We start from the raw sequence: 12,252 nt of genomic DNA, 5'->3' as shown, positions 1-12,252 counted from the left end.
TGTGTGTCTGATCGGTAATGCTGACTCTCCTCTAGGCTGACCTCTGGTCATGATCCATGTGGGATCCTTTATGTTCACAGTGCTCAGCTGCACGGTTTAAACAAGGGCTGGTTTGATGTGCTCTTGTGACTGTTTAGTTAACCCTCATTAAACTTCGTTTAGCAGCATTCATGTGGAGGTTGCATTGGGTCAATGGCAAATCTATGATGTGTGCAATTTTCTATTACTAATAGATCTGACGACTGATATGGTTTCATTGTGAAGGGCAAACCAGCTAGTGCCTAATTATAGTTGGAAAACTTTACAGTTTTATGCATTGAAGGCAAGTGGCAATGAAATCAACTCAGTGCTGTTAAACTGATATTGAGTTGATGTGTATGTAAAATATGGCTGGTTATTGTGAGTCAGTGGTCTTAGGGTTATGACCCATGTGAACTTTTGACTCTTTGAGAAAGCCCATTCTCCTAAGCTGAAGGGATTGTCTTGCATCAGTGTGTGTGACTCTATTTAAGACATTTAATGTAATGATCTTTTCATTTCCATCCCCGCATTTGCTGTGATGAATATGAATAGTGTGAGTTTTGTCTAGGTTCCTAGTCAGAAATCACTCTCTCCTTTGTGTGCATTGTTCACACTCAGTCATATTACCCACCAGTCACTGGCTGCAATAAACATGGCTACAGTGCTTATTGGGCGATATAATTAGTATGACAGAACAGGCTTGTCATTTCTGAGGGTCACTGAGACAGGGTGACATTGCTGAGAAATGTCTAATCAACTGGATAGTGTATGAGAAGATCCTGACAGGGTCAGCTTCGCAGGCAACAATATATCTTATCCCATAAAATATCCCAACTAAATTTGGCACCTTTCTGTGGCAAGAGGTTTAATGTGAAAAACTATACAATATTGAGTTACCAAGGGTGCAATTTGAGAGAAACACATCCAATCTTCTACTGTTCTCTGCATTGTAAGGAAAGTATTATAATGGAATTTATGCTTACAGAAAAAGAACAGGGTTCACCTTAAATCCGCATATAGCTGTTCTGCTGCCATGTTTCCTCATGTTAAGTTGCCCTATATTCGGAGCATAGCCAAAAGCAACAGAGCTTGGAGCTGTGGGCATGGCAGAACGCTGACACGGCATTAGCAAGCTTACCCTCTGATTTCCAGCAGGAGATCAGTATCAGTTTCAGCTATAAGATTTTGGGAAAAAGCGAGGAGCGTTTCAGCCATGTGAGGGTCCATGGGTCGGGCCTCAGTGAAGGCTAGCACAGGGTCAGAGCACAGACCAGCTCGCTGACACAGTCCAGGACACAGGAACAGTCTCACTCAGCCAAGCTATGTGAACCCCTTAATGGGCTGCAGTGGAAACATGGCTGAAGAGCTGCTTTTCTGAGGGCAGAGGGATGCTGAGGGCCGCCATGTTATCGTAGTGGTAATTGCTGTTAGTGAACCGCAAATGGCTCTCAGTCATACAGTTTTGCACTTAAACTTACCCACCCAAGTGTGGTGATTAACTGACAGATTTTTTTTTTTTACAGTTTTTTTTCTGTACTTCTGTTTTAAACTTATGGTAGACCTTAATGTTTCCTAATTGCCAGAAAGCATGGTTCTTACTAACTGCTAATCTGTAAGGCATTATCCAGCACTGAGTGAGAGAACTGCAAGGCTTATAATGAAGTAGTTAAGAAACAAAATAGTAAACTACAAAATATAGCAGCAAACACCTTGATTTAATTGTGTGTTTGACTACAGAGTATTTCTGGAATTTATTTTGACAGTCACAACTTTATTGAATCTGAGATTACTATAGATATACTACTATATAAAATTACTCTAGATTTTTTTTACATATCAACACACCTAAAAATTCACAAAGATTGCTTCAAATGCAAAACTGTCCCTCACAATACACGATTCTACCATGGCCCAAAAACAGATGAACACAGGCGTGAACACTGACTCCTTTTGTCAACCTGTGATGAATAACTGCATATATGCTTTGAATGTGTGATGTGGAAACTCTGGCAGCTTGGAGCCAGGTGCTGGAGGACAGCAGTATGGCCGATGGGGATCTGTGGGCCTTGAGCTGAGAGGCTAGCCACCATGATCTGCAGTCTATGGGCCCCACGGCCTGTAGTGGCTCGCCGGGCTCCGGCTCTCGCTTGTCTGGGTGTGCTGCTGAGCCGTGCGCTCGGGGTCACATATGGAAGCGCTTGCCTTTGCTGTGTTGTTTCAGCTCTCTCATGCAGGAGAAAAGCCGTGGGTGTCAGCGTTCACGGAGCTAAAGGTTAGAGCCAAAAAATTCCCCTGCTCACGCTCACACTACAGCGACTGTGCTGCTCCCCGCACCCTGTCTGAGAGCGGAGGAAGAGTCATTTGGGATTTAGATGTAGTTGCATTTACTCTTTTTTTTATCCATGTTGTCAGAATGAATCGGTTGCACCCAAGCCTTGCTGTACCTCTGCTCTCCCCACTGTAAACTGTTCGACTGTGAATTTCAGCACCATCATCCTGCTCCGATTTCATGCCAAAAGAGGCCCCAGCCCCAAATGCTTTGGATCGAAGCAGGATGCCAGTCAAACCAGAGAGGGAGAAAAAATCTGATATCAGATGAAATGATGTGTTTCACAGTAGGTGGAGCATGCCAAGTGGGACCCAGATGACTGCAATTTTCCTCTCACACCACCACATAATAAGATACATGAAATTATTCTCTGCCAAAAGTAGCTGCTGTCTATGGAGCCACTGTAATAATATTTGCCATCTGATGTATGTTGGAAATCAAATGGCATAGGTTTGTGTTCCTGTGAATGGTTAGCCCTTTTTCCACGTGCTGCCTTGAACCCAGATTCCCATGTTCCTGTGGACCCCCTCTTGGTTTGATGTCCAATAAGAGTGCGGCAAATGCAGTCCTGGGTGGTCTGGACTGTAGGCCTCTGATGGCCACTGCCTTCCTTTGGTTAAATGGCCTTCACTATGTTTGTCTGCAAACCAGCATAATAAGTCTATCAAGTTAAGTCTGCAAGCAAATCTACAGCATATTCTGAGTATTGTTTTAGTTGAAGATTGCTTTAAAACTCAAAGTTCTGAGCTTGTCCTTGAACAGAGGGAAAACAGTAACTCCAGAAAAAGTCTGTTTTAACCCTACAAATAATATATGTTGCTAGATCAGTAGCTGTGTACACATGTCCCCAAGGCAGACTTAGTTTTGTTATACAATACCACACAGAACCAGCAGGGAGCACTCTTAGCACATGCCAGACATTACATTCACCCCTAGTTCCAAAACTGGTATTAAGACTTGAATTATGCATTCTTTGTTACATTTTATTCTAAAATTAAGCAGAGACTTACTTTGACTGTGACTCATGGGAACTGTAAAGCTGTTTTGAAGCTGATGAATAAAAATCTATAGTGTTTGTTTTCACTGTAGTGTTCAAGATATGACCACGTTATTCATTTACCAAAGGTCTTAAAGTCTCTTAAATGAAACATGTGTCCTTCCTTATGTGACTTTGTAAAAAGTGAGTTGAGCTCATTGCCCTGGTTGACTGGCTTATTTTTTGACAGGCCAGTGTTTGGAAAGTTTGAAGTCATGAGGTTTAATCATGCTCTGCGGCCGGCCTGTGCATGGCGTGGCATGATGGCTTTCTTAAAGATGTGGTTCTGGGATCACGCCAGCTTGACTGGCACCGTGGCAGCGGGCCACAGTCCCATTGCATAATGTAGCTTCAGTATGTTCTCGCAGCGTATATAGGCAGAAGGCTGCAGCGATAGCTCCATGTATGGCTAATTCTTTTCATCGGGGTTTGCATTTGCTGTCATGATGGTGTTTAGTGTAATTGCAAGCTAGATGACCTTTGTACTAGTTATTAATTGTTTTGGTTTTGTATCGTTATGAGTCCTTTCAGTGAAAAACCATCAGCCATTTCCCCTTTTTGTGTAATCCCTTATTTTAGTTTTTGATTTTGTACATTTACATTAAAATTATATTAAAATTCTGAATATGGTTTATTTAGACTTACTTAATTTGTGTTGGCATTTAAAAATAAAACTTGCTTTAATGCTTAATATTATTGTTTTGACTTTGTAGAAAGTGGAAAAACAGTAAATGAACATGTATGGCTTTTCGTTGCAAAGGCTCAATTGGAATTGCTTTGTTACACCTTGTTTAATAATAAATACGAAAAAGAAATATGAAATATGAAAATATGAAATATGAAATTGAGGCAGGGTTGGTCCAGACTGTAGTGCAGTTACATGCCATAAGCATGCATGCTAGTGCACTAATGTTTATTGTCTTCATAGTGTACATGGACAAGTTAAATGTTAATGTTAAATGTTAATTATTAAGGTATTTTGGTCTGCATCTATTTTATTCAAAATAACATGATACTAGAACAGACCAGTACTTCTGACTAGCATTTTTAAAAAAGATTATTTTTTCAAATATGTATTATACAATTTTTATAATTTATATATTTTTATAATTTTTATTTTTTAAACAATTCCCACTTCCCAATAATAAACAAACAAGAAAGCCACATTTTGCTTTGTTTTCCCTTGAATTGTCCACATATCAAAATGGCATATTTAATGTAGCCATCAGATAATTATCAAGACTGGCCATGCCTGAGTAAAATGTTTTTTCCCCCAATTTCTTACGTGTTGTCCGAAATATTCTGTCTAAATCTAACAAGGCCTTAAATCCCTCAATCTAGAGCATTTCCTGTGTTAGCTGAGGTTCTGAACGGTTATCTGTGTTCAAAGCCACACGTCTGTTTATCTGTACTGCTCTGAATATTTCCAGACCCTAGAGCACTGCCTGTGTCTCAGAGGGTGCGGCAGATGTGTGCTGCGTGGCCTTTAGCCTTCAGAGAAAGGTTTGATAGCACTGCTATAAAAGACATGGTGGAATCGATGTGAAGTGTTCGTCATAATGATGACAAATGAGGGCGAGGAGGCAGGAGCCCAGAGCACATCGCTCTTCCAGTAAAGAGGCAAAGCTTTGTTTTTTCCACCACACCAAACTTCTGAGGAGCCTCAGATTGGCTTCCAAAAAAGAGGAGCTGAAAGATAAGGATTGCTGTGATTTATGTGTGGTTTGATGGCACATTCATTTTTTTTTTTTTTAAGTAGAGTTAGTCATGCCCTCTTTGTGATTCTGTTCTCTGTTCCCTAAATAATTGTTATGGTTTGGTTGAAATTATTTGTAAAATACATATACCACACTAAACAGGTCTTTGTTTGAAGTGGAGTTGTACTCTCTCTAAATTATTTTTTTTGCAATCATATTACTAAAATTCAGTGAAATTTCTTTAATGTAAAAAAAAAATTTGAATACCTATGATCAGTTGCACTGTTGCAGAGGCTGACAGGTACGTGTTTAATTTGATGCCTGCATGCATACAGTGGTGGTGGCGTCAGTGGCAGTGGGGCAGTGATTGTGGGTCAGTGCCTGTGGGTCAGTGGCAGTGGACAACAACTGGGACAATGAGTGTAGGTCAGTTGCGGTGGACACTGACTGTAGGTTGTTGGTGGTGGGCATTGACAGTGGGTCAGTGGTGGTGGGACAGTGGATAGAGATGAGAGGAGAACAAGCAGTATGCTGCTGCCCTGAGGCTGCCACACAGCTGCAGGAAAACTGAGGGGAAGAGAGGCTGAGAGTCCATTACAGGCCTCTCTCTCTCCTCTCTTGCTCACTCTTTCTCTCTCTCGCTCTCTGCCCCTCTGTTCTGCTGTGAGAGTTTGATGAGGACCCGTGAGAGGAAATGTATTTTCCCCCCACAGCTTGTCTTCATTTGATTTCAGAAAAAAAAAGTATGACACTCACATAGAGACAGAGAGAGAAAGAGAGCTTTTGTTGTCTAGAACTGAATGAGTCATGGCACATGGACTTGCAGCTCAGCTGTGATCAGGCATAACAGGAAGTACAGTATTGACATGAATGAATAAAGTAGGGGTGCTTTATTATTGTCACTTGAGTCTATGGTCATCAGTCCTAAGCACTTGTGAAAGATGACTCAGACTCCTTTGTGGTATGAAAACTTTATGTTCATTTAGCACTCTGATGACCGTGGCAACAAAGTGAGCCAGGTCATAAAGTGTGTGAACCTTGCGCAGGTGCTCTCCAGGTGTTTGCGCACTCCTGGCAGAGTTTGGAGGATCTTTTGGTACTCTCAGCCTGCATGAGTGTGCTGCGGCAGTGTTTGTTGTTTGTGTCATGCGTGGGGTGCCGTGCCAGGGCCACATTAGAGGTCTCTTTTATGTCTACATCTCAGCCGCCTCCTCCGCTACTCCATGTCTCTGTTGTGGTCTGCAGGCAGCTCAACACCCAACCTCTGAGGCACAGATTGTGCGTGCACGCCTGTGTTGCCTCACAAAAGAGAGACAGCCAGTGTGTGTGTGTGTGTGTGTGTGTGTGTGTGTGGCTGTGCCTGTGTGCTCATATGCTGGATAGCCGGGGTATCCCCTCTCTTCACACCCAACACACAAAAATACCTCTCACCCTCTTTCAGTCCCTGTTCTCTCTGTGTCAAGGGGGCACAGCTCCACACATTAGAGTGGGAAAACTCCCCACTTGTCAGATGAGGGGAAATTATTTGATTGTGTAATGAGCTCCATATCACAAATGGGAAGCCTGGTGCTGCATAGCTTGGCCCAGTAAAAGCTGGGATGAAAGACTAGGTCGCATCCTCCTGCCGTTTAATGGATGGGATATCGTCCTGGGTGCGTTTCCCCTCTGTGCATGCTGCTTGGCATGATACCTTTCACTGTTTGTAAAAGTGCTCGGTGTCAACATCCATCTGTCAGCGAACAGACGGGCGCTGGCAGCAGCCGTGGCCCTGGCCCTGGACACCCTCCAGTTCCCACAGATGAGCCATGGGATTTGAAGGGCACAATCTTTGATCTCATTCTACCAGTTTAAAACATTTCCCCTCAGTGGCATGGCGCTCAGTGTAAATGCTGGTCTGTTGGGATGAAGGTGTGCAAGCGCTTCTGCTGCCATCCTCAGCACTGCCGCACACACTGCCTCAGATTAACCAGCTCCACATGCACAGCTTCTGAACAGCATGGGCATGTGCTGTAATTGGTGTAACCAGCACTGAGATTCTCAATCTCATTCCTCTGGTCTTTATCTCTACATTTTCGTTAATGAATCGGTGTGTGTGCACCTCAGTTGATGATGCAGGTAAGAGCGAGCAATCGGTGACAGTGAGCCCAGCAAGCGCTCGCCCGTGCTGTCCACTGTCACACTGTTACATCGTCGATTAGTGTGCAGTTTAGTATGGCCTCGTGAGGTTTTAAGACACGTCGGTCTGGTAAGGGCTGCGGGTCGGTGCCGTGCTGGCCACCACGGCGAACAGCATGATGCGGCAAGGACTGGAATTTACTCTAGCAGTATGAGGAAGCCAGGGGGAGACTGAACAGCTGTGCAGAGAGGAGGATGTCATTACCGTGCCACGCAGACCCAGAGTTTCATCAGACTGGCAGGCAGGGAGGATGATGCTTAATGCGCTGTCCTGCTGACTTGGCCAGTGTTACGCGACGGGTGCAAAGGAAAGCATCTCGTGACACGGATTACACGGCCACTGGATAGAGTGCAGGGACTGTGTTAAAGCTGCCCCTTCTTATTTCTCCTGTGCTTTTTCAGCTTTGAGAACTTGCTAATACCCGGACACCCTGCGGGGGAATGTAGTTCAACATCATCTTAATGGCAAAGAGGGATCATCTCCTTTTAAATCAAACTGTTATGGTGTTAGGAATTGATCTAATTTATAGATCATATCACATATTTTCTGTTAAAATAGAATTTGCAGTTTGTTCCAATTCAGATGTCAGGTGTGATGTTTAATGTTTTGCAGGGCTGGGGTCTTAAAAACATGTGTGACTGTAGCTTAGACAGGAAGGCAGGGAGCCATGGCGTTATGGCAAGCCTCCCTCACTTTGTTTCCTAATCTATGATCTCTTAACCACAGCTATGAATCAAGGTTGCCTTTCTCTGTCCCAGTCTCTGTGATCAGTACATCTCCTTTAGACTGCCTCTGAGCTCTCAGTCGTCACACCGGAGTACGTCCTCCCCTGAAACCTAGTCAAACCAGGTCAAGTCACAGCTGGCTTCAGCTCCAGATTTGGTGCTTGGTGGCCCCTCTTACACCAGCCATGCAGTATGCTGCTCTCCTCCAAGCCAGGAGCTGTGCCATCCTATGCATGATCTGTGTTATTTCAGTCATTCCCTGGAGGGACTGAGCTGCAGTGCTTATGTGATGAGCATCACCTCAGAGTCCAGCAGAGCTCAAGAGAAAAACAGATGGAGACAGAGACAAAATGGGATAGGGAAGTCGGGGGTGTAGGAGCCGGAGCTGGTGGTGGTGTGGGGCATGGGGTGTGGACTGGACTGCCTGGCTGGCTGCCTGTCTGGGCCTGAGGACTTCTCGCTTCCATGCTGGTCTCTGGCTTGCAGGCAGGGTCATATTCAGCAGCATAACCACACTCACTCTGGCCCAGACCTGCTCACGTCACTGGACCCAGTTCACCCGCAGCCTCTCGCTGAGAAAATCCCTCAGTGCTGGGCATATTTAAACCTCACAGTCTAGACTTAAACCTGGAGAAGTCACCCAGCCAAAAGCCCATGGGAGTTTTAGCTTTCAGTCTATTCACCACCATCTATAATATGTAGGAAGAGAATCACTGAATATTTGTCTGTTAAAAATATTAATTGTGTAATATAATAAATAAAGAAAAATATAATAATATAATATAAGAAAATATTATTGCATGAGAAAAAAAGCAAATATGCTGAAAACACACCAAATCTGTTCCACAGTAGTGCTAGAGGAGGCATTCTTGTAGCACTGAATCATTGTTAAGTATGGCCCGAGGCGCTGCCCTCTGCCTCAGCTGGTGTGAACACAAACACCCTGGTGTTGAGTGTGTGAGCCTCGGCACGACTGGGGCGACGATGGGATCACTTCCTCCCCTGAACTGGGCACCCACTGTCAGGCCGACCCCTGCCTGTTAACCTCTGCCACCCAGGGTCAACAAGAAAACAATCCCACAGAGCCCCTGTGTGTGTGTGTGTTAGCGTGCGGCTGCGAAGCTGTGCTTGTGTGTTCTGATCCACAGGTGTCTGATGGGCTTTTAGCACCTTTGGAGCCCCTTTGCCATCTGCAGACATGGGTCAGGAGGGTGGGGAGGGTTAGGAACACATGGCCAGCAGTGGCGGGCAGAGGTGGGGGAGGCAGGTGCCTGGGAGAGAGCTGCACCAGGCTGGTTCTTTGACTCGGGTGACTGGGTTAATTGGGGGGTGAGTCTTCAGGGTCTGGGGGCCAAAATCTGGGGGTGGGGTCAGGAGAGAGCAGGGAAGAGGCATGCCACTCTGCTTCCTGGAGCTTGCAGGGTATCTGAGCTTCTCCACCCATCAGACATCTTGATTTACTCACGCATGTACAAGCATGCACACGCATATGCACACACGTGTAGCACACATGTTTCTCAGAACCTGGGCAACTTTCTTTTTTTTTACTCACTCCATTGTTTATCTTTGGCTCACATTGGTGAAAAGGCAGCTGTGCAAATGCTCATCAAACCCTCTCAAAAAACAACGAGCCGTGTTGATCCAAAACAAGCTTGGGCTGCGACTATAATGGGAGGCCGTGATGTCTGTGCCATAAGAGTGAGGTGGCCAGGCTGTCTGGGTGCTAGCAGTGGGTCAGGTACAGCAGATCTGTAAGCCATTAGTGGGAATGCAGGCAGGGCAGGAGCTCAGACAGGGTCACCATGGGAGGTGCTACAGTTTTGGCAGATGCCACAGATGCTGAGGAACGTGACCTTTTCTCTGTCTCTGTGCACAGAAGAGGAAGAAGATGATGAAGATAACACTGATCCCAAAGCAGGACTGGAGTCCGACAAGCAGGAGGATGAGGAGAGCAAGGACATAAAGCAAGGTAAAACGGGTGTTTGTGAGTGTGTGTGTGTGTGTGTGTGTGTGTGTGTGTGTGTGTGTGAGTGTGTGTGTGAGTGTGTGTGTGAGTGTGTGTGTGTGTGATTGTGTGTGTGTGATTGTGTGTGTGTGTGTGTGTGTGAGTGTGTGTGTGTGTGTGTGTGTGTGTGTGTGTGTGTGTGTGGGTGAGTGTGTGTGTGTGCGTGTGTGTGAGTATGTGTGTGTGTGTGTGTGTGAGTGTGTGTGTGTGTGAGTGTGTGTGTGTGTGTGAGTGTGTGTGTGTGTGTGTGTGTGTGTGTGAGCATATATGGGTGAAGGTGCTTGTGTGTGTGTTTATGTGCACATGTATGTATATGCATATAAGTGTGTCTGTGTGTGTGTGTGTGTGTGTGTGTGTGAGCATATATGGGTGAAGGTGCTTGTGTGTGTGTTTATGTGCACATGTATATGCATATAAGTGTGTGTGTGTGTGTGTGTGTGTGTGTGTGTGTGTGTGTGTGTGTGTGTGTGTGTGTGTGTGTGTGTGTGTGTGTGCGCGCATGTGCGGATGTGTATATATGGGGGTTTGTGTGTGTACATGTGTATGTGTATGTGCATGTGCGTCTATGTTTGTGGAAGGATGGGTGGGCGTAGTTGTGTGTGTACTTGCGCTCATGTGTGTGGTTGCTTGTGTGTGTGTGTGTGTGTGTGTGTGTGTGTGTGTGTGTGTGGCCACAATCTGACTTGGTGAGTTTGTTCAGCTCTGCTCGAGCAGCAGCATCCACCTGCTATAAATTGAATCCATTTGATTCCTGCATGCTTGATCTGGACAGCATCTGTCCAGTTCAGAGTTTGTGACAGAGACATCTTTTTAAAATACGAAGAACTGACATTATACAGTACATTGCCATTTATATTATAACCATATATATAACAATATCCAGATGAGTGTTCTGGGGGTGTTATCCACATTCATAACAAACTTAAATTATTTTGATCAAAATAATGGAATCCAGTCTTTAACCATGTCACATATAACCACAGTATTGTTTTTTCATATCATACAGCCTGTGCATTTTTATAGCCCATCTGTTATCATGCACAAGAGGTTCTGCCACCCTCTACCATGTTCAATTATGTTTTTTTTCTGACCACATGACCACTGTGGACCGGATATTCTCTGGCTGGCTGACTTACTCATCCCAGCAATGACATGATAGTGGCATGGTAGTGGATGGTGTACTGGTATGAGTGTGTCAGGCTCGGCAGTGTTGCTGGAGTTTTTCAACGTGTCAGTGCCACTACTGGGTTGAGAGTGTGCCATCACCCACAAATACCCAGTCAACATTGCTTCAGTGGTCAAATACTGACTAGTAATGAAAAACTGAATGGACTAACAGAAACTGCATAGTAACAGATGTACTTTAGTGTCTTTATACCTACAGATGTTTATTTAATAAATAAATCAAGTGTGGGTGGTGTGTAATGTGTCACTGGAGGTTTGTCACTCACAGCATCATTAAAATGCTGTAGTCCGACTAAATAATGTAATAACACCAGTTTTATTGTACAGCTAAATTAAAGCATGTTGCATAGCTTGTATTGTGTACACAGATTTGCTTGCAGCTGAATGGTCTATCAGTGTGTCAGTGGAAACTTACAGTGAGAGGGCAGTCCGAGACTGAAAGCGATACGTCCCGCGTGAACAGCAGCCACTTGACGAGACTCTAAAGGATGGTATACTGTTAATCCCATTCAGCACCCACTGCTGCGTCCTGTGCTTCCACCAAGGTGCTAGCATTAGCAGCCAGAGCATCCCAGCACACAGGCTCACAGCATGGGCACTGCGTGGCTAGTCGCGTGTGACCTCCGCCACCAGATCAGATACCAATCTCCCCGCTCGCGGGTCCCGCTTATCAGCCCATGGCATTGTGGGTCAGACCCGATTCAAAATGAATGTCACTTGACCCAAGTGAGGGGACTTCAAAGGGCACAGAGAGTGCGCTCTTTGTGTGCTCGTACCGAGTAAATAAGTGTAGTCGGCCAGGAAAGAGGCCATCGCCAGGGCCGTGTAGCAAAAGCACACGGGGGCTTTGACTCGGCCGGGACTTTGATCAGACCTTCGTTTTCCTTATGAGTCATCAAAAAAAAAAAAAAAAAAAAAAAAAGGGCCACGTGAATCAAGTGGTCTAAGATCAAAGTGAAGGGCCCCTAATAGTCTGGAAGAAAATTGTGGAACCCAGTAACATAACAAAAAGGATAGAAAAATATGGCCATTCACCATTAGAGAGTAAGACTGCTGAGGGCTTTATATGCTTGTGGAT

General features: G+C 44.9%; 1 protein-coding gene across 8 annotated transcripts in view; it reads left to right on the top strand.

The window, feature by feature from the left end:
* The window catches only part of LOC113578673 (cytoplasmic dynein 1 intermediate chain 1), a 41,868-nt gene that overhangs the window by 11,089 nt on the left and 18,527 nt on the right, over nucleotides 1-12,252 (top strand). For all 8 annotated transcript variants that reach the window (XM_035529455.1, XM_035529454.1, XM_035529458.1 and 5 more), the window contains one exon: nucleotides 9,861-9,953. In XM_035529455.1, coding sequence (XP_035385348.1) covers nucleotides 9,861-9,953 — 93 coding nt within the window. The remainder of the gene's footprint in view (nucleotides 1-9,860; nucleotides 9,954-12,252) is intronic.

Source organism: Electrophorus electricus, chromosome 8 (genome assembly GCF_013358815.1).
Source record: "Electrophorus electricus isolate fEleEle1 chromosome 8, fEleEle1.pri, whole genome shotgun sequence".
Taxonomy (NCBI): domain Eukaryota; kingdom Metazoa; phylum Chordata; class Actinopteri; order Gymnotiformes; family Gymnotidae; genus Electrophorus; species Electrophorus electricus.
This window is presented reverse-complemented; position numbering and strand designations above follow the sequence as displayed.